Source organism: Trematomus bernacchii, unplaced genomic scaffold, assembly GCF_902827165.1.
Source record: "Trematomus bernacchii unplaced genomic scaffold, fTreBer1.1, whole genome shotgun sequence".
In the NCBI taxonomy this organism is placed as follows: domain Eukaryota; kingdom Metazoa; phylum Chordata; class Actinopteri; order Perciformes; family Nototheniidae; genus Trematomus; species Trematomus bernacchii.
Window position 1 is genome coordinate 337,226 of NW_022987635.1, and position 26,953 is coordinate 364,178.

Sequence of the window (26,953 nt, forward strand, 5' to 3'; positions counted from 1 at the left end):
TGTGCTAGCTAGTTCTCCCTCAGTTAGCTATCCCCTCGGATCACCTGGGGGCCGCTGAGGGGGGCTGAGGCTCAGGACAGCAGTGAGAAGTAATGCATGAACAGCAATATCATAAGTGGAGTCATACGGGGATTCTTCATTTTTCTCGTTTGAAACTAATTGTACTTAATGAAGATCCCCTTACTGAAATGAATCCCAGAATAACTTCTACTGTCCACTCCTTTCTCATCCCTCCCCCCAACAGCACGGCTACACAGTTGACCGGCGGTCCATAGCAGGGGGCGTCCCTCCCCCGTCCTTCACCCCTCAGTCCCTGCAGGGCAAGACGGTAAGTGCCCCCCCCCCCGACACTGAACACTGTGAGATATAACCCTTGATTTCAGTGAACTCACGTCTATCTCACTGATGTTGTTCCCAGCAGACTCTTACTGCTTCTATTTTCTCTTTTGTCTCAGCTGGACAAATGTAATTATTGACAATACAGTTGTCTCTAATGACAGTGCTCACAAGCAATGCAGTGCTACGAGTCAAATTACAGTTGCTTTTAAATTGGAGCAACAGCTATCAAGGATGAGGACTGTATCTCAGTTTGAAGCAGACTGTGTGATAATGTGCCTGCAGTTTGATGGAAAACGTTTGTCCAGTCATTTTCCACATGTCTTTGTTTTGTCCAGAGCGGGTAACAGGGGCGCCCTCTTACTGAAATGCAGAATTCCCCCGTAAAATGTTAAAGTGATGCCAGAAAACGATATTTCTGCTCGTCAAAAACGGCATAATGACTCCAGAAATATGAAGGTGGTGTCGAATAGAGCGTCAGACGGCAGAGACAGCTTTGATTTCACGGAGCTCCGATGTCAAGTTGTTGTTTCCGCTGCGGCGCCATCTTGTATAGTATACGGGCGACATGTTCCCGAGAGACTAAAGTGCCATCACTTATAATAAACTGCATCCAGATCTAAAAGAGCTTGAATACATCATCTCATAATAAGGAATTCATTGTTCTTAAATGACACATGATCAGTGGTTGCCGTAGCAGATCCCTGCATCATGGTGATGATGTCAGTGAGGCAGCTCTTCTTCTCTGTGTGTTGCTGTGGCAGCCCGAGGAGCTGACGCTGCTCCTGATCAAGCTGCGCCGGCAGCAGGCGGAGCTCAGCAGCCTGCGGGAGCACACAGTGTCTCAGCTCATGGCCCTGGGTATGGAGGGGCCCAACGCTAAGGTCAGCACTGGGTGTATACAGAACTGTACGTGTGTGTGCATGCACGCATTTGTGCATTCCCAACAAGCTGTCAAATCCAAATCCTGTGTGTATTTGCAAGGCAAGGTTCTTTGTGTGAGACTATTCAATCTGACTCCGAATGAAATTGCTTTGGTGTGTTCATCCGCGAGCCAAAGACTGCACTGGTCCACTTCTTATGTCCAGACAGAAATAACTCAACAACTGTTCGATTGTCAAGTATAGACATTGATAATCCGCAGAGTAGAACTGATCTATCACTATCTGCAGTTCCCACTTATCCAGTCCAATAGCTTGACATGTACATGGGCACAAAATATGGTTCAGATATTTATAGTTCCTAGGTGACGTGCATCTACTGTATGTTGGTTGAGGAACAAGACACTACTCACTGCAACTTGTGTAAGTATCAACTGTATCTCCGACCCAGGTCACCAGTGCAGTAACAAGTAACCATAGCAACAGTGCAGTGAAACTGGAATTTTCTCTTTGGTGCCAGAAGATCTTCTTTAACACTTCACACAGAGACAGGTTTACTTTAGACGTCAGATTACAGTTTGACCAGCTGCAGGTGTTGTTGTGTTTGGTAAATACTAAAGTCTTTCACTTGGCTCGATGAACACCCCGAACTCAATTTCTTCCTGGAGTTTCTTTCTTGTTTTATTGTACATTCTGGTTGGAGGGTTTCATTTTGTTGGGCATTTTGTGGATTGGTGTGTTTATTTATGGGCTTTCTTTTGCATCTGTGTGTGGGAGAGTGTTTGAGCATGTGTATTTCTGTATGGGGACACTGCTCCTGTCCACGCATGCCCCCCCCCCCAGGCTCCTGTGCTGATGCATCAGACAACATGCAGACTTGCATGTAGTCATGTTTCTTTGGTTGACCGGACCTTTTTGATTCACATTTCTGGTAACACTTCAAACATTTGCATGTGTTTAGACCTAGCCAATGAAATGCTTGTGATTTGTTATTGTGATATGAGACTACATTCTGTATTAACTGGGATTTTGGATATGGTAATGTGGTGATAGTGTTAAGATGTGGTTTGTTTCCCTTGTCTTGAAGGCTGCATACCTGTAAAGTCATGTATGTTGTTAACTAACTGGACTGCAGCACCTGTGGACAGAGACTCATTCTATTCTCTATCACATCATAGCCACATTAGTCCTGGGTTTTTATTGGCTATAAATATCTGCTGAAAGTATTGGACAGCCCTCCATGCGTGTGTTATGAACAAAATACTTTTGTAGGAGCAGAGAACCCAGCTGCCTCATCATCATCGCTGCATCACCCTTCTGATTCTACTTCTCTTGCTTCATGATAATCAACCCGTCCACTAGTTTTGTAGTCGAGACCACCTCATCCGAGACCAAGACATTACCAAGACCGGAGAGTAGCAGGACCAAGACAAGACCAAGACTTTAAGAGGTCGAGACCAAGTCAAGACCAAGACTTTAAGAGGTCAAGACCAAGTCAAGACCAAGACTTTAAGAGGTCGAGACCAAGTCAAGATCAAGACCAAGGCAGGGCGAGACCGAGTCAAGACCGGAACCAGACTACTATGAATCCAACACTACATGATACACTTACAATATCATGTGTAACATCATAATATGCATTTTACGGTATATAGGTCTAGGCAACAAACAAAAATCAAACCAACCAGGAACCACTTTTGTAGACAAACACACACAGGATGAAGGAAAACCCTTTAACACACACACACACATTCTCTCTCTCTCTCCCTCTCTCTCACACTCAGGAGTTTGCGTCACTGAAAGCTCGTAAGCCACACACACACACACACACACACACACACTTTGCAACATCTTCACTGCAAGACCGTTTGAGTGTGTGTGAACGGCGAGAGGTGGGGGGGTATCAGCCGGTATAGACCAGTGCCCTGTTTACAAACATTGCGGCGCATGAGGGCAAAGATTCAGAGTCATGTGAAGTCACGTTATTAGTTGAATTTTTTAAACAGGAAGTTTTACATCCAATCACATCCCCAGCAACAGCCGTGGTCTCGACCATGGATGTACAATAAGAACGGTCTCGACCGGTCTTGACATAACATCTCAAGACCTATAGGTCCGAGACCGAGACAAGACCGAGACCAAATGCGGTAGATTCCGAGATAAGACCAAGACCGTTAAATAGTGGTCTTGAGACCAAGACCGGTCTCGAGTACTACAACACTACCGTCCACTATTCACATCTAACATGACTTCTCTGTAGGATTCTGCTAAATCCAGTTTATTATTGAATGAGGTGTTTAACCGTTGAATGCCAACTTTTTTAAAACTCTTCCATTCTCCATCATCTGTGCATTACAACTACAGTCTGGTTATAGTTGGAGGAGGATTGTTGTTATGATAAATAAACTGTGGTTAAGTAGAGGCAGCTAAAACATGTTCCCTGGTATTACTTTCACTGAAAAGTGAATGACAGAAAATAAAATATGTAGCGTTGCCATGGTAATGACCCTCTGACATCACATGTTCTGCCTTCCCTTCTGATGCTATATGTCTTCCTTTTGAAAATGTGCCTTTGACTTCTTCTTCATCCTTTCCCTCCTTGTCCTGTCACTTCCTGCTTCCTCTCTTCTTCTTCTTCTTCTGCGCCTCCTGCAGACTGATGTTCTCTCTCATCACCTCCAGAGGAACCTTATTTACCTGGACAGCCAGGTGAGGACTTCTGGGCTTTCTCCTTTCTGTCTCCATCTACACTGAGTCTGAGATATGAAACATTTGTCTATGCAACATACATGCATGAACACTTACCATGACGTATTTACCAGGCTTCTACTGTATCTCCGTCTCTGGTTCTTGTTATCTTTCTCCTTTTTTGAAGGGGTACTAGAATCCTTTAATAGGAACACACTCTCCCCCAGTTAAATGAAGCTGTAGCTCAGAGGCTGGTGAGCCTGGGGCAGCAGGTTCCCTCTCTCTGACCGGTTTCTAGGCCTGGTGTGTTCTTTGTATTGGTTTAGGTCATTTAGGTCAAATAGAGGAACACACTAGTGTTTTTGATATTTTAGGCCTTTAGGATGTTTCAAACAAGCTAACCTGAGTGAGAACCATCTCTTATGCCCCTTTCACACCAACGCAGCTCCCGTTCTAGCTCCGTGCTTGCGCTCTTCTGGTTCGGAACCGGTTTTTCTTTTCAGCCCCCGTTTTGTTCACACCGCCCAGAGCCCGAGTGGTGCTGCCGCTGCTGCGTCATGACGTCACCGTTTACGTCGCTGATTTTCTCCCCAACGGCGCTCACAACAACAACAATGGGGGACTGCGTCGGGTCGATGATCGTGTTGCTTTTAATCATACGAAGCCAGATTAAATTAAATACTACTTCTCAAACCTTATACTTTTCTCCAGAGTGCCGTGGTTCATTGTTTATTAATGTGTTTCAGCGGCATTTACCGACCGCTGCAGTGCTGCTCGTCCACCGGAGTTTATGCTCCCGTTAACTCACTGGAAAGTATTCACTGTCTGACTGTCACACAAGCAGCTGATACATATCCCCAGTTCCCCTCAAGTGAATGTGTGTCAGTATGAATTGACGCTGTTTGGCATCACAACGCTGTTATGAAAGTTTCTCTGGTATAAAACAACCCAGTCTCACGGCGTTTCATGTTATAGTCACGACATTTAAACTATTTTCCCCTTTTTTTCGTGTCACACAGAACGATTTTAAAAGCAATGTATTTCTATTGGTAGTGTGTTTCGTGCCTGCAACACGTCTTTTTGTCCGGTCGGGTCTTGGAAGTGTGTTATTTAGAAAAGAATAACAAATTAGAAGGAAAAAAAGATTTAAAAAATACAGATTTCAGTATTCTGAGGCTCTGAGCCATTTCTTTTCCTCACGGACGGCAAAAAAAGTCAGACATTATACGATTTAAAATTAAAAACAATAATCGTGGCTTGATATTGAGTAAGAACATGTTTTTATGAACCACACAGCTTCCGGTCTTCCAAGACCCGACCGGACAAAAGGACGTGGTGCAGGCACGAAACATACTACCAATAGAAATACATTGCTTTTAAAATCGTTCTGTGTGACACGAAAAAAAGGGGGAAATCGTGTTGGTGAACACGAATCAATAGATTAAATGTTGTGACTATAACACGAAATGCCGTGAGACTGGGTTGTATAAAATGGGTGATGTTAGCATAGCAACCGAAGCTAAACTGACTATCTTGACTACTTGTTGCTATCCTAATGTGGCATAAGCCGTTTTCTACAGGCACATTTTACCGGCGTATTTTTCATTATGATTCTACTTGTGATAGTCGGACATGACAACCTGTGCAGCCCATGTATTGATTCCATCCGATAGCTGCTATAATACAAAACAAAACGTCTGCCTGCTCTCCACAATGATCAATAACAGCGAACGGATGGTCAAAGTAAGGTACAAATGAACAGAATCACACGAAGCCTGGTTAGTGTTGCCTGACTTTATAAAGTGTGGTTTTTTTTACACTGCTACTGCTTGTTACAACTTGTATTTGCCGTACTCGCCATAAACTGTTGCTCAGGTTAATCTCGCCCCCCTCCGACGTAAGCGTGACGTATGCGGTTCTTGCTTCTAGACCGACAATTTTTTTCGAGCTTGGTAAGAACCGGTTTTCTGGGAAAAGAGCCGGCTCCGCTGCGGTGTGAACAGGAAAAATGGGTGCTTATCAGGCTCAAGCTCCGAACCGGCCCTGGAACCGCGTTGGTGTGAAAGGGGCAATAGAGACTTGAATCCTCCTGCAGCCAGCACATGATGTTAATGTATCAAAGATATGTGATTTATTTTCATTTTGACTGAATTGTCACATTTGTGTACTGATAGATAGTCTTGACAATAACTTGACAATGAAAAGTAAAAAAGGTTTGTGACCATGAATGTGTTAACCTTCAGAGCAGGGAACGTGTTATTTCTGCCCCTAAATCCTGATGGGAGGAACATTGGCAACATGTTGTTTATCACACACCATACTAATAAACCATTCCAAACTAATGTTCCAAACTGCAAACTAACGGTACTGAAGATATAACGGTGATGGAAACATATCATATAAATCAATATTCTGATCAATCTCCGGCAGCAGAGGTGGTCTGAGGTGCTTTAGGATTTCTGAAATGAAACTCTGACCAGCCACACACCTCTTATCTCGCTGATGATGATTAGAGAATATAATTGTTACTTTTGAGTAAATCTGCCATTTTGAAATAAGCTAAAACAGGTTAGTGTTGACCAGCTGCTCTTCATGTAGTGACTGAACATTGGGAATGAAAAATATAGTTCACAAAATTGCAATGAAAGAATATTGATGAAAAACCGTAGGTAATGTTGACCCCACTTTCATGACATCACTGTGCGGTGTTGTTACAGAGGAAACCCACCCCTTTTAACTGAGGGGAAATACAATGATGCTTTTCAGGCCCACATTTCATCTTTAAATCCGTCACTGTTCCATGCAACAGTCTATTTCAAGCATTTTGTTATGCGTTACATTTGAGCAGATTAGCTGAAGTTAGATCAGCTAAATAGTTAAAATAGTAATGCTGTTTAGTTTGCAAAGCCATCATAACCTTTATATGTGCTCAAAGCTTGGAGCTTCATTAAACATACCCAATTGTATTTACTCAAGGGCAGTAAAAACCTGTGATGTTTACATGGCTTAATAAATCAGGATAACAGCAGGAATTCAGTTCAGTATGTTGTGGTGTACAGCTTAGTTATTCAAAATTAAACAGTTGTTCACTGTCCCTAACCCTCACTGGCATTGAACTGTCACTAAATGATATGCAGCAGGCTTATTCAGGAAAAACACATCATGTGACCTGTTCACAGTACGCACCCAGATTATGATGGCAGTTATTTAAATGTGCTGTTTATTTTCGGCCTGTGTGTTAGACTTCGCCAACCCACAGCTGCTGCATGATTGGATACGACTGCTCCGCTTCCAAAAGGTCACGTGATAGACCAGACTTTGGATGCTAATTGGGGAGGGGGTTAATTGTCTCAAAGTACAGAGACTCTGTAAGGACATGTTCCTCTTTCTATAAAGGTTTCATTTGTATCCTCAGTAACTTGTTTCGGAAAATGATCATCACTGTATAAACTATAGGGATTTGTAATAACTTGGTTTATGCACAAACACAGTAACTGTCCTTTAACATATCCAATATCAGTATATCAGATGTCAGATCAGTGAGTAAAACATAGTGAGGAGAGCGCAGTAAATTGCCCGTACAGAGTGCTGTTTATCCTGGCTGTAGTCCTTTTCCAGCTCCTAGATATAAGCCATTCATCCTCAAAGCAACACATGCTGCTGTGTTTTTACACCGTTCTATCCTTTTTCTCCTCGGCGCTCCCCTAGACGAAGGAGAATGAGCCTCTAATCTTCATGATTCACACTATGATCGAGAACTCGGCACCGAGGCCGCAACTCTATCAGCAAGTAAGGTCCTGGGCAGGATCTGGCTTGAGTCAAGACAACCCATTTTCCTTTCCTGTGCACTGTGTATCTGTGTTGTTATGTCAAAACTTCATGGCAATCATGATACTTGACTTTAAGGTTAGTTAGGTATCATCTTTTTGTTTTATGTTAAACCTGAATGCAACAACATGGACGTTTTGAGGTTTTGCTCAACTTAACTTCACTGGATGAAGACATTAACTCAAGAAGCTTGCAGTTAGTTTTCCCTAAAGGGACGACCCTGTTGTTCAAAAAGGACATTTTGGATTTGACCTGAAATGGAGCGGACTCAAGCCAGACCTTTGCCCTGGTAGCCCAGTGTACCCATGTGTTCCCTTCATCTTCACCTTCTGTTTGACCACTTTGGATGTAGACAGTGTGTTCATAAACCCGTCAGACATCAGCAAACCTTCACACACATTCTCTCAGCATTATTCAAAGTGTATATAAAGGTGTTTTTGGTTTCAGGAGATCTCATTTCATTGCTTTTTATTTGAAGCTGTTGGAGTGTCTTCAAGCGCGCATGTTTTATAGTGTAATGCTGCACAGTCATGGATTTCTCCCCTCACTGTCTCTCATACAGCGCTGTGTTGTTGTCATCACTATGGAGACGCTTATATTGTTTAAATGTTTATGTCTTAAAGATTCACTTCTCAAGATTTCCTGTGAGGAATAATAACCCTCATGTTTCTGCACATATGTAGCTTAGCTTAGCATAAAAACTAAAAGCTAAAGCAAACAGCAAGACATTAAATATATATTTTACATATATATATAAATTGACAAAGAATAAGATATCATAATATGGTTGTCCACAAAATGGAAATATAACAAATTACATTGATTGTGAGGTATGTGCTAGGACAACTTCCTGACCAACGATTGTGCTGACTCTTAGGGAGCCCTCTGGACACTATTAAAGTTAAAAGATCACTACAAATCAACCTTTGAGAGAGCGCGATGATAGATCTGCAGAATCTGCTGTGAGCGTGTCATCACCATCATGCTTTAACTGCACTATCCCCCCTTTGGTTCAAAGTTAAGGTCCACCCCAAAAAAAAGGACAACGTTCGATTTACTTATTGTATGCCTTACGAGTTCAGTAGAATTCAGACCTTCCAATTGATCAACTTATCACTGCCTATATCAATAATGCATCTACTCTGAAAATGCTGATATTCTGAATGTGGACACAGCACACTTTCAAAGGTTATTCAGTGTTTGTTAGTTGGTTGTTAGTCAGCGCTTTACGCCAGATTGCTCCAGTTTCATTCTTTGTCAGGGTGAAACTTCCACTGTAAGTGAACCAGGATCATCTAGTCCAAACTAATCTACAATCCGTTTGCAACTCTTGATTACAATAAACAATAGTTTAAAATGTACCCAGTGAAGTGAAAAACACATTGTTTGAACTCCTGTTTTAGTAAGGCATTTATTATGACGTCCAGTGTGTAGACCACTCCTCAGACGATGCTTTCTGAAGGTCCCATCTTCAAACAGCCTCCAGACTCTCTATGTGGGGGTGCACCAGGGTCTCTCAGCTGTATTTCCTGGAAGAGAACAGAAAACATTTAGAAAATTAGACTGAAACGACCAAAGCAGAGACAGAACTATGATTTGGCACACAGCGGAGAATTACACTCTTGCATTTCATTAACACATATATATATTAATACTTTTGGGCTTATTTGTATGGTTATTAGGGTGCATCTGTCCTCCCTTTCCTTTTCTCCACATTATTATATTCAGCCACATTATCCCTGGTAACACCTGGGTAAACAGCTTCAAGCTAAATGAAACAGGATTAGTAGGTATGCATTAAGCACTCATCCCTTCATCCCCTGCAGCTGGAATGAACAGCAGAGGCATACGAATGATTTATCTCTAAAATAAGCAGCATTTGCATTCTCTGTACATTAGGAATAATTAGGATAAGAAACTATGTTTGAAGTAGCACTTTAGAAAGACATGTTGGAGGCTGCAGTGGTCTGATGCCCCCTGTTGTCAGTATCTGATGGAGGCTCCGTGTTTCAGGTCAGTCCAGACGACCATAAAGAAGGCTCCTTCATCCAGCGCACAGAGGAGCCTGACATAGACGTAAGACAAGCCCATTCTTCAGTGATACAGGTGATGTGTTTTGAACAAGGTTGAGCATGTGTGTTTATTTGTGTGTCAGACCAAGCTGAGCAGACTGTGTGAGCAGGACAAGGCTGTGAGGCTGCAGGAGGATAAGCTGCAGCAGCTGCACAGAGAGAAGGTACAGCTCTCCCTCTGTCCACTCCTTTTTCAGATTTTTTGTAGGTCTGCATGTGCAGTAAGTATGTGTGTGTGTATGTTTGTATGTGTACAGCACACTCTTGAGACGGCCCTGCTGTCTGCCAGTCAGGAGTTGAGTGAACATAGCGGAAACAACGGCGCCGCACAGAGCCTGCTGCAGCAGAGAGACACGCTGCAGAGCGGCCTGCTGCAGCAGAGAGACACGCTGCAGAGCGGCCTGCTGAGCACCTGCAGAGAGCTGAGCAGAGTGACCACGGTGAGACACACACACCGGGGACACACCAGACACACACACACCAGACACACACACAGTCTTGTGTTTCCCAAATGTGGGGCCCAAACCTTTTCCCCCAATTGTGGGGTCCACCCTTTCCAACTACACTACACCTCTGTAAAAAATCAGGCAAGTAAAAAAAAGAAAATTTGAATCACAAAAATCACTTCAAATAAACATAATGCTAGTTTTTTACTCACTCAGTGGGGCCCAGTTTCTAGCATTCAATACTTACGAGGTTCAATGCATACATTACACACAGACACATGTTTCTATTTTGTATATCTTAGCTGGGATCACAGTAACTATCTGGAGACAGTATTGAGTTGAATGGACTTTTCAAATAAATTGCAGGACAGCATCAGGAAAATGTAGATTTTACTTGGATATTTTCTACACCAACAAATTCACATTGCTGGTAAGATTAGTCATTACTTAGGTGATTAGCCTCCTCTTAACATGGAAGATAAATAGACAGTACAAAGGCAGTAACATTGATCAACACCAGATCAAATCAATAAACCCCTTTTCGTTCAACATTGTTCTTTCTTAGTGGCAACCATTAGTAGTTCTTGAGACAAAATATTGCTTACTCTCAACAACATTCTTTTAATCCAATAAACATTTATTTGTATATTATTTGGGTGTTTTACTGCATGATGTCTTGAGAAACTCCCTCTTGAGCTTCTCAACAGTGCATTTCAGCTGTTCTTTTCCTGCAGCATAAATTATTTTATTGGTGCATACATGAGGATATGGTTAACGTTCTTCAACCAAGCTAAGAAGTCTGTTTGAGCGGCCACTTTAGTATGATGATTAATTTAAGTTTTATTTAGGGATTTTAAACATGCATGACCAGCATCACTTCTAGCACTATGGCTGCTATAGTAGTACCATAGTGCAGACAAATGGTCTGACCCCTAACCCTTTAACCTGAGATAATGTTTTTACAACAAATCCTCCTCAAGCCCCCAGGAAGTGCGCCGGACTCTGAGGAAAATATTCGTTGTGTCCAAACGGCGGTACTACAATTTCCGTATCAGTCCGTGACGTCACCCGGCCCAGAAATACTTTTCCCCATTGACTAACATGGGGAAAGAGACGTCTGTAAATCAGTGGATATTTTTTTTAAACTACCCAGTATCAACTATTTTATAGCCCTTATTCGAATCATTAGGTCCTTAAAGTTGTAAAATGCACTAAAAGCCGAATCCAGATTTATTTCCTCTCTCCATTCATTCTAGTGAGCCAAGATCGGGGGCGGGGCTTAAGGGGCAACTCAACTGCGCATGCTCTATAGAGTGGCGAAGTCACGCCCATCTACTTCCGGTCCATGGGACCTTATTTCGGAAAAATTATGAATTGAAGTCAATGGGGAGAGAAAACGTATCTTTCGATCCCGTTTGAATTGTGCCATGAATTACACATATGATGTTTGTCAATCTTAAAAAATCATTTCCATGTCAAAAAAGTCACAGTTTGTCGTAAAACTGTTGAAATATAAGACTATGAAAAATACGCAACTAGAAAGACTACAAATCCCAGAGTCGCGTAAGTGATGTCACTATTGTTTTCCTCCACTAAGAGATAGCTAAGATCAGCGCCATATAGATAGAATCTATCTATATGGCGCTGGCTAAGATAAGATAACTTTAACAAGATGCCTGTGTGCTTAGTACCAGGTTGTTCATACCAGCAATGGGTCTTGCTCGTTCTTTTGCTTCCCGTCTGATGAAAGGACCAGGAGTGGCTTGATCAAGTTAGCTACATAGCTAGTAGCTAGCACGTTAGTTAGCATTACAGTCTTGTCATTTTTATTAGCCTTAACATGAAGTAACATTAAGTAACCCAAAATGTTAAACAGTAAGAGTAGTAGTCATATTTCGTGAACCCTTTGAAGAGTACTGTCACACCGGTGTGATCATTCTATAATACACAATTTAAGCCCAGGGGAGAAAGGCTAACGCTAACGCTACATTAGCATCGGCGATCTTTTGCACTTCATGCTATCTGCACAAATGGTTGACATTAAACATTAAAAAGACCAGGCAGTTCAGAGAGAATCAACGGAAGGCAGGCAGGCAGCTTTGCATGACATTCATAGTGAGGGTAGTCAATCCTTTTTTTGACAAGACAGCAGTGACGGCCATCTTGGTGACATGTGTTATTGTGCGAGACCGGAGATGGAGTTCATTGAGCGTTTCACACAAACAAATGTGTTACTTCACAGTTTTATGACATTTTTTTTTTTTTTTTACTTGCAAAATTATCTTTTAAATTGACAAACATCATATGTGTAATTTGTGGCACAATTCAAACGGGATCGAAAGATAATCTTTCTCTCTCCATTGACTTCAATACATAATTTTTCCGAAATAAGGTCCCATGGAGGTCCACCGGAAGGGGAGGGACTTCGCCACTCTATGAGCGCACATACGGGTACTTCTGCTCTGACAGCCAGGCATGACGGGTAATCTGTGACGTTTCGCTCTCGAAAATCTCAGGCCATTTTGTCCTCATGCGCCAATGAGCAGCTCTCATAGGAAAGAACGAGACCCCGCCTCCGACGCTGTATCCAGTTCTTATTATACATCCATGATCCTCCTGCCCTACACTCATATACTCCACATAGTAAACAAAAAATTACAATACGATATATATAGGTATATATATATATAACACACACACACATTTCTTTTTGACAAAGATAATACAATTAAGAGCTTAACAGAAACAGAAATGAGCCTATGAATATTCCCGCATAGAGTTTAGTGTTCAAATAGTTTAATACAGGGGGGTAGGCCAGCCTACAAGTATCTCAAATTGTGAGATACTTGAGTATCTCACAATTTGTGTCAACTTCACTGACTCTATACGTCCGTCTGATCTTTGTTCTTGATCTACATTTGAACGTGAAACATTTGCACTCAGCCAACACACTGCACATTAAACTAGAGCAGATATAGCTTAAAGCACTGGAAACCTTAACTCCCATCATCTTTAGCAAAAACCTGTGCCCTGGCATGTGGCCTTTGTGCCCTAAAGAAATGTGTGACACCAAAGGCCAAATGGCCTTGCCCCTAAAATGATGAAATTCCAAGCCTGATACACACACACAGACACACACACACCGGACACACACACACACCAGACACACACACACACACACACACACACACACACACACACACACACACACACACACACACACACACACACACACACACACACACACACACACACACACTCACACACACAGTCCACTGACCCCTCTCCTGGCTGCTGTCCTGTTCAGGAGTTGGAGCGTTCCTGGGGGGAGTACGACAGGTTGGGGGCCGACGTCACTCTGGCTAAGTCCACCCTGCTGGAGCAGCTGGAGGCCCTGGGCAGCCCACAGGTAGCACAGACACACATCCACACACTTCACACTCCTTCTGAGGTGATCAAGCTTGTAACGGCATATGTGTGGGTTCTCAGACAGAGCCCCCGAGCCAGAGACACATCCAGATCCAGAAGGAGCTGTGGAGGATCCAGGACGTGATGGAGGCTCTGGCCAAAAACAAACCCCAGCGGAGCACAGACAACAGTGAGGCTTCACATTCATTTCACATTCATCTCATGTGATTAACATTATGAGAACTAACGCCTTCTCAGGTGTCTTTTATTCTGGAAAAGTCCCATTCCTTCTCTCTCCTTGTTTCCATATTCAGCAGATGTGCCTGCTTCCAGACCGCTCTCCAGTCTCCAGAAGAACGAGGTACAGCAGTCCACACCACACACACTAACAGCCACACCACACACACTCCCAGCTGGATCCCAACAGCTTCACATGTGTTTGGGAAGCTGTCATCCACATGTTTCTGTGATTCTCCAAATCACCAAAATGTGTATTTTGATGTCGATGTGTTTTTAAGCCAGTTAATGATATGACTTTATTGTCATTGCACAGTACATGTACACTGTGTTTGGATTAATTTCCTTCTTACCAGGCAGCAACTGGTTTCCTTCTGATTCAGTCCGTTACGTAAATCACTTCCTGCTTGCTGTAGATAATGTCTCGGTGACCTTTTCTTCAAATGATAAAGCAACACATTTCTCCAACACTCTTTAGACTTCAGAGTTTCTTGTTTGACAGAAAAAAATGTTATGAGATTGTTTTACACTGTTCTGTGCTGAAGTCTGAAGGTGTGTTCAGGCCGAAAACAGAGATAAGTCTTGCGTTAGTTTGACTGCTCTCTGACTGATCTGTTGTTAGGGTTTGATGCAGGCAGACATTACAGACACAGAGAATGATCCCAACTCCATAGAGCTTTAGCATCCTTCAGCTGTGTGTTTGGGTCCCTGTGTGTTTGGGTCCCTGTGTTTAGGTCCCTGTGTGTTTGGGTCCCTGTGTTTAGGTCCCTGTGTGTTTGGGTCCCTGTGTGTTTGGGTCCCTGTGTTTGGGTCCCTGTGTGTCTGGGTCCCTGTGTTTGGGTCCCTGTGTTTGGGTCCCTGTGTGTCTGGGTCCCTGTGTTTGCGTCCCTGTGTTTGGGTCCCTGTGTGTCTGGGTCCCTGTGTGTTTTGGTCCCTGTGTTTGGGCCCCTGTGTTTGCGTCCCTGTGTTTGGGTCCCTGTGTGTCTGGGTCCCTGTGTTTTGGTCCCTGTGTTTGGGCCCCTGTGTTTGGGCCCCTGTGTTTCAGCCCCTGTGTTTAGGCCCCTGTGTTTGGGCCCCTGTGTGTCTGGGTCCCTGTGTTTGCGTCCCTGTGTTTGGGTCCCTGTGTGTCTGGGTCCCTGTGTGTTTTGGTCCCTGTGTTTGGGCCCCTGTGTTTGGGCCCCTGTGTTTCAGCCCCTGTGTTTAGGCCCCTGTGTTTCAGCCCCTGTGTTTAGGCCCCTGTGTTTCGGCCCCTGTGTTTCAGCCCCTGTGTTTAGGCCCCTGTGTTTGGGCCCCTGTGTGTGCAGTGGTATGGTTCTGTGCTCAGTGAGCGACTGTGTGTCTGCAGGCAGATACGCTGCTGCCACTCAGTCCTCTCAAAGAGGCGGACAGCGTTCCCCCCCGCCCGCCCCTGCCCCAGTACTACGACTCAGCAGAGCGCCCCCCCCAACATGCCCCCCCACCACTCACACCCAGGCGGTCGCCTGCAACCCCAAACACACCGCCCCGAGGACCGCAAGGCTGGCTCCAGGAACGGAGTACACAGCGTAAGAACCGCTGAAATACTTCATGCCCCCCCTCATGTGTGCCCCCACCGTCCACAGACTGTGTCGTCCATCATCAGCACGCAGCTTTCTGTAGGCTCACTACATTTTTCTTTATTTTCCCCTGATTTCATATTCAAGAGACTCATCCCTCACCAAGCGCCATTTTGGATACATGTCACTAATTTCCTCGTTTTTACCCAGCAGTCCATGCTCCATCCAGTCATCACTGTCACCCCCCCCCCCCCCCTTCACTATCATATTCAGACCCCCGACCTGGGTTACCCCCCCCTGCTGTCTTCATAGGTTTGCACAAGGTCTGTAGGTGTTTCTCAATCTCGAGTACGCTTGCTTGGTAGCACATGTCTGCCGAGCATCTTGCTTCAGAAGCGAGTCAAGAATACTTCCTGGCATTTGGAAAACAAAGAGTGGAACAGGCTAGCAAGTGTGCAGGTGTGCGTCATATGAGACATCTTCCGCCACAGATTTGGGGAAATTGGTCCGTGCGCAAAGCATTGTGGGGATTTTAAGACCGCGGAGTCTACTCATGTGCAGCCTCGATATTTCTCCAAACGGAGTACGCCGGGCTCGGTAGATTTCCAAGTATGCTGGACATTGGAACAGTACTTCGGCGGCACTCGATGACGTAGTATGCTTGAAATAGTGGCTCTGAAGCAGCTTTACTCGCGATTGAGAAACACCCCCAGTGTATGTTGATGTGTGTCACCTGTTTCCACATGGTGTTTAATCTGACCTTGAACACACTCTCCCTCACAGCAAAATCCAGACTACCGGCTGTATAAAAGCGAGCCTGAACTCACCACGGTGAAGGAGGAGTTGGATGAGGCCAACGGGGAGGACAAGGACAAGGCAGAGAGCTCGGACACAGCTTCCAAAGGTACTGAAGCTTACACATACATATCTTTATATTTATTGGATTGTCTTCATGTTATACTGGTTGGAGACAGTGGAAAAACATCTGATCTATGCTTCTATACTTTCACTACTATCAGCAATCACACTGATTCATTTATCACAAAAACAACCTGATGACCTGCAGTCAGTCCCTGAATGCCTCCTGTTTTTGTGGATTTGTTGTTCATGTTTTGTATCTTTTGTGAAATGGACATAAATGCCACAACATGAGCAATCATCCTGACTGCTGTGTCTGTTTGCTGATGTGTAGTCTCTCCTACAGTGCCCTCCTACCCGGTGGGCATCATTCCTCCTAGAACCAAATCTCCCATGAGGCCCCTCGAGTCCTCCACCATTGCCTCTTATGTCACCCTGAGGAAGACCAAGAAGCCTGAATCCAAATCAGTAAGTTTTTCCCTCAGCGTCGACAGACACAGAAACACAGTTAGATCAAATGATTCCAGTTGAGCAAATGTGGCAGAATCAGCCGCAGGGGGGGCTGTCTTGTAAAATGTCTCTGAGGTCGACATTCTTTTGAGTCAAATTCGTAATATGCTACATCGAGAAGGTGACACACATCTACATTTACAATGACACGTCTCTTAATAGTGTCATTCAGATGACTTGCCATAGGAACCATGTGGGCACATGTTTGTAGATGCTGCCTGAATACAGAGTTCGTCTGCAGGGTCAAAGCTTTTCTTCACATCTCAGAGCTAATCTCTGAATAATGTTGTTGTTTGATTTAGAGGTCATATCTTTTATTATGTCTCTTTAATCACAGTTGTCGTGATTTCTGCTCCAGTTCATCTTTTGGTGCTGCATTAGACATTTAAGTAACTCGAGCAGGGAAGAGCAAATGATAAGAATATGAAAGTGTTAGAAGAGTCTAAAAGCACATGAGCAGGAGTTTGAGTTTTGTTCAAATTAGCATTATACTAATATCAATAAAACAGCAAAGTAGATCAAATAAATGAATGACTTAAAGCAGAGTTTCTGTTGCAAACTGAACCTCTGATGGTTATGATGCACTTATGTCTGTTTTGTACTCATTTTCATCTTCACATTGTGTGCAATGCCTTGTTTACATGCTGCTGTAACACAAATGTTTCCAAAGTTGGGATCAGTAAAGTATATATGGTCTTATCTTATCTTAGTGCTGTGGAATCCTACTTTATATGTAGTTCCACTTCCTCCACATTTTCACTCACGGTTTGTGCCGACCACACTTCTATTTGAGTTATTCTTTCTTTACACGCTCTTATTTGTTAGTGGACATTCGTTCACTGTAATGTCTGACTCACTCCATTACACTAAAGGTGTAAAAGTCCACTGTACCGATCTAGTGCAGCCACACCGCTGAGACCAGATATACATCCTGACCATAAACACTCACTCAGATTTTAATATCTGCACATACAGTACCAGTCAAAAGTTTGGACACACCTTCTCATTCAATGGTTTTTGTTTCTTTTATTGTTGTTCTACTGAAGACATCAAAACTATGAAAGAACACATATGGAATTATCTAGTTGACAAATAAGTGTTAACAAATCCAGAATATGATTTATATTTTATATTCTTCAAAGTAGCCCCTTTTGCCTTGATGACAGCTTTGCACACTCTTGGCTTCTCTCAGTCAGCTTCATGAGGTCGTCACCTGGAATGGTTTCCAATGAACACGTGTGCCTTGTAAAGAGTCCATTTGTGGAATGACTTGCCTTCTTAATGTGTTGAGACCATCAGTTGTGTTGTGCAGAGTTAGTGCACAGTGGAAAGCCCTATTTGACTGCTGTTGTAATCCATATTATGGCAAGAAACACTCAACTCAGTAAAGAGAATCATCATCACTTTAAGAAATGAAGGCCAGTCGATCAGGAAAATGTCAGGAACTTTGAATGTATCCTCAAGTGCAGTCTCAAAAACCATCGAACGCTATGATGAGACTGGCTCTCATGAGGACCCCCGGGACAGGAAGAGCAAGAGTTACCTCTGCTCAGAGGATAAATACATCAGAGTTACCAGACTCAGAAACTGCTAATGAAAGCACCTCAGATTAGAGCCCACATAAATGATCACAGAGCTGAAGCAGCAGACAATCTCAGCATCCACTGTTCAGAGGAGACTGCGTGAATCAGGCCTTCATGGTCCAATCGCTGCAAAGGTCCACTACTGAGGATGAACAACAAGAAGAAGAGAATAGTTTGGGCCAAGAAACACAAGGACTGGACATTAGACCAGTGGAATCTGGACTTTGGTCTGATGGGTCCAAATCTGAGGTTTTGGTTCCAACCTCCGTGTCTTTGTGAGACGCAGAGAAGGTGAGCGGATGGTTTCTGGATGTGTGGTTCCCCCCATGAAGCATGGAGGAGGAGGTGTGATGGTGTGGGGGGGCTTTGCTGGTAACACTGTTGGTGATTTATTCAGAATTCAAGGCACACTTAACCAGCATGGCTACCACAACATTCTGCAGCGCCATGCCATCCCATCTGGTTTGAGCTTACTGGGACCATCACTTGTTTTTCAACACACAATGACCCCAAACACACCTCCAGGCTATGTAAGGGTTATGTGAGGGCTATTTGACTAAGAAGGGAAGTGATGGAGAGCTGCGTCAGAGGACCTGGCCTCCACAATCACCGACCTCAACCCAATTGAGATGGTTTGGGATCAGTTGGACCGCAGAGTGAAGGGAAAGCAGCCAACAAGTGCTCAGCCCCTCTGGGAAGTCCTTCAAGACGGTTGGAAAACTATTCCAGGTGACGACCTCATGAAGCTGACTGAGAGAAACCAAGAGTGTGCAAAGCTGTCATCGAGGCAAAAGGGGGCTACTTTGAAGAATATAAAATATAAATCATATTCTGGATTGCTTAACACTTTTTTGTTTACTAGATAATTCCATATGTGTTCTTTCATAGTTTTGATGTCTTCAGTATTAATGTATTAATGTGGAAAATAATGTAATAAATAAAAACCTTCGTATGAGAAGGTGTGTCCAAACTTTTGACTGGTACTGTATGTCATGGGAATTCAGCCATTACTTTACCTTTGGGTAATAGCCGATTGATTAACATATACGCCAGCATATTGTATAGACCCAGAGTTTAACGCCCAGAGAGACAGAAGCTGATCCTGGCTGCCGTCCTGCACAGGAGCGGCCCCGCAGTGCGGTGGATCAGACCAGCTTTGGGGAGCGAGAGGGGGGCCGAGCACGGATGAGTGTGGAGGAGCAGCTGGAGAGAATGAGGAGGAACCAGGAGGCCTCGTCGCTCCGAGAGAAGAAGAGAGAGACCCCGTCCCGCTCGCCCTCCTTCAGCAAAGACAACCCTGTTATTATCCAGCAGGTGATGTCACACACTGTGTCCCCATGACCTGAACTACACTGATCTTAGAAACTAGCTCCTGTGCTAACCTTTTCCCTGCCAAACATTTTCAGTCGATCCAATAATCCAAGTGTGTGTGTGTGCCGGTGTGTGTGCAGGGTCGGGGGCAGATGGAGGGGGCCTGTGCGGACCCTGTGCAGCTGGAGGCGGCGCTGCAGCAGCTGAAGGTGGAGACCATGGAGCAGAGCAGGACACACCCTGCACCAGAGGTTCATGGGATATTTTGATTCCAGTAGTTTCCAACACAACACTTGTAATGCTATTTATTCATTGGTGGATTTCGATGCTATGCTCAGCAATCTTTAGTCAGTGCTGAGATTGTGACTATATAAAGGGCTGGTTGATGCAAAGCTCCATGCAGGTCTCTCATGATCACGTTCTGTTTCCTTCTCCAGGAGGTGCAGGGAGTTGAGGAGTGTGAGGAGGTGCAGCAGGACGGGGAGGGGCCCCTGCAGAGGGAGGAGGAGCTGCAGGATGAGGTACTGCAGCCTATAACATTTCAATGATATTCATTGGTACAGTGTTAATGGATAAGCCTTTATCTTTCCAATTTTCAACAAATCCATAAGAAAGTATGGCTCAATAAAACACATAGTACCAGGAAGTAAAACACATAGTACCAGGAAGTAAAACACATAGTACCAGGAAGTAAAACACATAGTACCAGGAAGTAAAACACATAGTACCAGTTAGCAAAACTCTTGGCAATAGTAATTCAAGTGGAGTGTTAACTTTGGATGCCTGCAGACGGATCCATCCCATGGTTCCAGCTAACAGTAAACTGCTGTGTTGCTGTCTGCCAGCAGGTGGAGGGGAATCATTCTCACACACAGACACACACACACCATTTCTCAATGTCGAGGAGGCTTGCTTGGTAGCACATATATGCTGGGCATTTAAACAGTGATTCGGCGCCACTCGATGACGTAGTATGCTTGAAATAGTGGCTCTGGAGCAGCTTTACTCGAGATTAAGAAACGGCCACTCTCTCACTGTGTGTAATCCCACAGCTGATACTCAGTTATTGTGGTCGTGTAATCTGGGACAATAAGATTTGTGGGGGTGTGGTAGCTGTAAGAGCTGCATCTCCTGGATTAAGCCTCTCTGGATTAGACTCTCCACCTTCACTCCACAGCAGAGACGTCATCATTTATTACTTAATAACTTATTCACTCAGTAGTAGTTCAATCTGCTGATTCTTTTTCAAATAAGAATGTATTCCTCATGTATTTATTTATCCTTTTTGTTCTCAGATGATTTTTTAACTAAATATTCGCTAATTTACCACTGTTTTTAAACATTAAATATAACTACATATTTAAAGGTAGGGTAGGTAATTTTGAGAAACCGGCTCGAGATCGCTAGAATTTGAAAATACACAACCGGAGAAAATCTGCCACTTCCTTACAGAGCCCCTCCTCCAACACACACGAACGCGCACATGACCAATGAGGGCACGAGATAAGTTTGTGCACAGATGGAAGGCTGACAGGCAGGTAGGCCATCCAGTTATTTTAGCCGGACCGGCTAAAATGATTGGTCGTGCTTTTTACAGTACTACGGCTTCCACAGATGATATTTTCTTATGGATTTTTTGTCAAAGCACTTAAGATATTCATTGCTATCGGGATGTTAAGAGCATTCCATGGAATATAACAAAAAGTGTATCTCGAGCCGGTTTCTCAAACTTACCTACCCCACCTTTAAGTGTTTGCCAAGATCAAATGTTTTAAATAACATGCCATGGAAAAATTGATATCTTGCTACCACAAAATATACATGTCAGTAGGTAACAATGATGCGTGTGTGTGTGTGTGTGTGTGTGTGTGTGTGTGTGTGTGTGTGTGTGTGTGTGTGTGTGTGTGTGTGTGTGTGTGTGTGTGTGTGTGTGTGTGTGTGTGTGTGTGTGTGTGTGTGTGTGTGTGTGTGTGTGTGTGTGTGTGTGTGTGTGTGTGTGTGTGTGTCAGCTGTGTGTGAGTCAGAGGGTGGTGATAGTGGACCTGTGTGCGGAGCCTCAGCGTGTTGAGATTGTAAATCCTTTTGAGGATGATGAAAGCAGAGAGCAAGATCTGACCAGCTCGCCAACAAACACCACTACTGAAAACAGGTACATGTGTGTGTGTATGTGTGCGTGTGTGTATGTGTGTGTGTTCTCACACCCCTTCAGCTGCCTCTGGCTTCTGACTGCATTCTTCCATTGCTGATGTCACCCATTCATGTCCATCATTGTTTGCCTTAATGTGCCCTTAATGGAACACTAATTCTCAAATTCACAAAGTAGACAAGGTGAGATCAATGAACTTATTTGAAAAAGGTTATTCAACATTTTGAAATGGGTGTGGACTTTGAATCCTTGTGCTCCTGCTTATGGAAGCTTTCAGACTCCGGAGCCTGAGACCCCGAGCCCGGAGCCGAGGGAGGAGGAGGCCGAGGAGAGGCAGCAGAGAGAGGGGGAGCTGAAGGAGAGGCTGACCGCAGACCACAAGAAACACAACAACAACAACAACAACATGTTGGCTTGTGAGTGAAGACTGTCCATCGCACACGCATCTGTGTCTGTACACCTGAGACCATATTTACATCTTAATACAACATAGTCAAATATTGAAACTAAATTGCCCTTTTGGTTACCTCACTTTGGCCTTGAAGGACTCTGACATTAGCACGCTATCTGCTGAAACAGGTCAGGGTCGACGCTGAGAGCGTCATATTTAGAGCTAAGGACATGTGGATATCTCCAATCACTCATGTGGGCCTTATTTTAGGCTGATGCTTACTAATCTTAAAATACTTAATATGTTAAAAAGATTTTTTTAATTGCTTTTCACAAACAATAATATATCAGACAATGCAGAATAAGACTTTTAAAGATCATTTATGGATTTGGATACCTAATGGATGGACATGTATTACAGATAATAGAATGGGGTCAGGGGATAAATGTAATTCTTTGAAAATAACTTTGGCTGCTACTATAGATTAGATTTGCTTTTGTTTAGTCTTCAATAATGCTGATACCAACTGTTTTAGACACTCTGTGTCAATAAAAACGTGTTCAGCAAACTCTGGTAACACTGCTTCAATATAAACAGTAGAATTGTATAGAATTATATTTGAACTTTTAAAATGGCTAAATGTAATTGATCCTTTGTGTATCTAGATACAATTAAGATACACAAACTCAAGACACGTGAGATGGCTTTGAGGCTTTTCTCACAAATAATCACTAAGGGTTGAACAATGACTACACATATACTTTACTCTACATCAGACAGCAGTGGGGTGTGTTCCTGAGTTTCTGTTGTGTGCAGATTGGAATTGCTTCTTAAAATATCGCTGTGTGAACACATCTGAATTGAACATCTCATGTTCTCTCTACTAGCTAGAACAATTCTAAAGTTCAACAGACAGCGCACTCCAGTGGCGAGACAATGACACTGCAACTTTGAAAGAATTGATTATGAGAAGACAGACATTCAGTAATTATGTTTCTAGCTTAATAATCAAAGACATCTCAATTCATTTCTGCATGGCGTTTGAGTTAGAGCTTGAGCTAAAGCCAGTTCAGCCCACATTACATCAGTTTAACCCTTTAGACCGAAACGGTAAGGGACCACAACAGGATGCAGTCTGCAAAAGCTATCAACAACCAAAGACACCTGAGGCCTGTACGACGAAGCCGGTTCAACATAACCTGGATATGTTTGAGTTAGCCGGTTGGCCTAATCCAAAACATACGCGCTCTCGCTAAACGGTCCTACGACGCGGGTTATCAAGTGGATCGCTCAAGCCAGCCGTGTCCTATCTAGTTAGGTGCGCAGTGATATCATAAACCTGTTAATGTACGCATTCAAACGCTTTTTCTGTTACCAGCTGTATTCACCTTGCAGCTGCAGCTATGTGGCTTTTATCCTGGATAAAGTGTTTAAGTCATGGATGTTTAAAGTTTAACTTCTTCATATTTGTCTAATATTAAAGTTTACTTTTCCTTCAGGAAGTATGACGCTGCGCTGGCAGTACGCTTGTCCATGTTTGTGATTGGTCAAATGTTGCTAACCCCGCCCCTTTCATGTGAACGCGCACTCAGCCGGACAGAGAAACCCTGGCTTGAGTTACAGAGTTGATAACCAGCGTCGTAGGACCGCTTAGCGAGAGCGCGTTTGTTTTGGGTTAGTTAAGCCAGATAACTCAAACATATCCAGGGTATGTTGAACTGGATTCATAGTACAGGCCTCTGGCTGGACATAAACAGATATCAATACCTAAGATTATCAATATCAGAACTCCCATTCCTTACCGGTAAATAAAGAAACATATGTTCCAAAAAGCCATTTATAGCAGTAACAGGTGGGTGGAAATCCAACCAAATAACTGCACACCCCCCATCCTCAAGTACATTATCTGGGATCCACACACAATGACACCCCTGAGCCCCATGCTCCTGATCACACATTCTGATCTACAGTACACGTAAACTATTGTTAACTGTATGTCGCAGCACTACACTCTTTTCAACTGAGAAATGAGCAGTTCATTCTGGTTGCCTTGACAACTTCTAAAAAAAGACAATCTTACTAAACTGGATAGATGGATGAGACCACCCAAAGGCACCTTCACCTTCACATGCACATTTCAACAGAAAGATAAAAAGCTTTGAAGAACAACTAAATGCTTTAAGTCCCAGCCATCAATGTAACACAAAGGAAACCAGTGAACACAACCCAACCCACGTGACACGCTAAACACTCCTTCTGATTGGTGGAGACATCCGGAGGAAAGCATCGTACTGCTAATACCTTTGGACTCTCTGACTGACTGTGTACCCCCCCCACTCTCTCCTCCTCTCTACAGCGCAGACGTTCACCTTGGTGAGCAGCGACACGTGAGCCGCCCCCCACCCTGACGCCCCAAAGCCCAGATGTAGCCTGCCTGCACAGAGCATGCTCCAAGGCTTCATGTTTACAACAGGACTGTTTTGATACTACTGTCACATGCCCACAGGGGCGGAGCCTGAGAGGAGGACCCCCCCCCCCCCCTGCCTGGTGGACCTCACAGACGGCCCCTTCACTTCCAGACAGAGAAAGATGTGCTGCTTCTTTAGAACCTGTTAGATTTGTCCATCCTGATATGTTCCTGAGCAAAACAGTGAATCAATGGGGTCACATTTCAAAATATTTCTACATTCAGATTGTGAAATGGTGTAGTCATGAAGTCATGGTTGTGCGAAGAAGAAAACACTCTTATAAAGTGGAGTTTCAGAAGCTGCTAATCCTGTTTTAGAGAAGAACATTTACCACTGACAAACCAACAACAACAACAATATACTCAGTTAGCATGTTGTTCAAATGTTTTATTCATTCCACGTTTGCAGTCAGTGTGAATAAAAGCAACAAAAAGGGGCTCAATTATTCTCCCATGCTTAGCTCGGCTGATATCAACACAGAGAGGATGGAGTGTTTTTCATGGGCCATGTTTTTATTGCTTTAAACATTAAACCATTTCACAATCTTGTCTGTATATAGCACTTGTTTTGGGGGTAATAACGCTCCATAGATATCACCTGCCAAATGTAAACACACACACATCAATACACATACATTTAGATACCTAACTAAGTATTAAAGTTATCTTTATATAATAAGTCTTAGAACATTCTACTGATGTGGACGGGGGGTATTGGCTGTGAGTAGCTGGAGGGGGTGTACTGGAGAAGTGTCCCCTCAGATGGGCTCAGCACCAGAGCTTTCTTGACCAGGTACTCTCACATTCATTCTGTGTTCTCTTCAAACCCAAGGCTCCCTTATCACTCTATTTTTATTTTGCACCTGCAACATAACAGATTGTCCTTCATTGGGTATACATATATAAATATATAAAAAGTATATATATGAACATAAAGCAGATTCAACAAGGTGCCACTTCATGCTGCTGACTCTTTTGAACAGAACTAAGTATTTTGCAGAAGTTGTGATTATTTATGTTGAGCCGGCTGTCTGTTCACACACGTTAAGTGAATGTTTTACATTTCTCGTCTGCTTCTCATGTCTATTTGAGTTTATCTCTTTTTGGTTTACAGTACTTAGAAGATACACAGATGCTGAGGACATGACACTGATTAGATCTTTTGAGTTTAAATCTGTTCAAGGTGTTGAAGAGTTGGAGAATAGCACATGTACGAAGCAATAAGTAGGACTTTGGAGCTCCAGGACATAACATGAATTTAAAAGAGATGTATAAACTGTAAAAAAATATAATAAACAAGATAGCATAATTTATGTACACACTGAAAAGAATAAGAGAGAAAATTATAACTAGAGGTTATTATTCATATTATTAGGGTAAATATGCAAAAAGTTCATACCCATGTGTTTTATATCATGTGAAATAAATGTTGATGTTCTTTAAATATTATTGTTGTCGTTGTTTTTTTGCTGTCTGCTTATCAAATGACCCTTTGCTTTCAGATCTAGTTCTAAAATCTCTCATTTCATCCATGTTGCTGTAAGACCTGTCTAGGAGTTTGTCCGATTATGAGTAACCAAGAATATTGATACTCCATCCTTAGCATGTGTTTCAACACTGTTTGCAGTCTGGTTTCCACCGTCCTCTGCTTCCCACATTCTGTGCTTGGTCTTGTTGATTTGTCTTTGATATCATCCGACTGGTGGTGTTTCTCTTTTCTTAAAAGTAAGTTAGCCAAATATGAAATATTATCATTTCACCTGTTTCTGTCTATGAGCATTGGGATAAAGCTGGTCCACTCTGATTCAAGATTCAAAAGCTTTATTGTCATATGCACTTAGCTACAGTGTAGTTATGGCAATGCAAATCTGAAGTCCCGAGCTCGTCCAGCAATGCAACACAGTACATACATAAGACAATAAGACAATTACAAAGATAACAATTCAAAAATAGTGCAAAATGAAACAGAGTAGAATAGAATAGTGCAGATATGTTGCTAGAGTACCAATGTGCAAGTAATGCAGATGAAGTAAACTATATACATGTCAGAAAAATAAATAAATACAATAAGCTCAATAATGCAGAGAATGTTGTAAGTGACCAAGTCATTGCAGGTGGCACATCAACTAAAACTCCTCTCACCAACAGAATAAACACCTTAAAAATATAAAATGGTGAGCCTACAATCAACTCCCATTTGACTTAAACTGTACTAGGCAACCTTTAATGCATTGGACATGCAAAAACTTCTTGACA

At 43.2% G+C, this 26,953-nt stretch overlaps 1 protein-coding gene across 1 annotated transcript in view; it reads left to right on the forward strand.

Annotated features, from left to right (window-relative positions):
• The window catches only part of LOC117484684 (pleckstrin homology domain-containing family A member 5-like), a 157,534-nt gene extending 131,388 nt beyond the window's left edge, over positions 1–26,146 (forward strand). The window contains 20 exon segments of the mRNA XM_034133104.1: positions 245–328; positions 1,101–1,220; positions 3,873–3,926; positions 7,614–7,694; positions 9,747–9,809; positions 9,889–9,969; positions 10,063–10,245; positions 13,559–13,660; positions 13,741–13,849; positions 13,974–14,020; positions 15,242–15,334; positions 15,336–15,440; positions 16,215–16,335; positions 16,636–16,757; positions 19,505–19,696; positions 19,834–19,944; positions 20,131–20,214; positions 21,703–21,842; positions 22,110–22,255; positions 24,587–26,146. Of these exon segments, the coding sequence (XP_033988995.1) occupies positions 245–328; positions 1,101–1,220; positions 3,873–3,926; positions 7,614–7,694; positions 9,747–9,809; positions 9,889–9,969; positions 10,063–10,245; positions 13,559–13,660; positions 13,741–13,849; positions 13,974–14,020; positions 15,242–15,334; positions 15,336–15,440; positions 16,215–16,335; positions 16,636–16,757; positions 19,505–19,696; positions 19,834–19,944; positions 20,131–20,214; positions 21,703–21,842; positions 22,110–22,255; positions 24,587–24,621 (2,073 nt within the window). The 3' untranslated portion in view covers positions 24,622–26,146.
• The last annotated feature ends 807 nt before the right edge of the window (positions 26,147–26,953 follow it).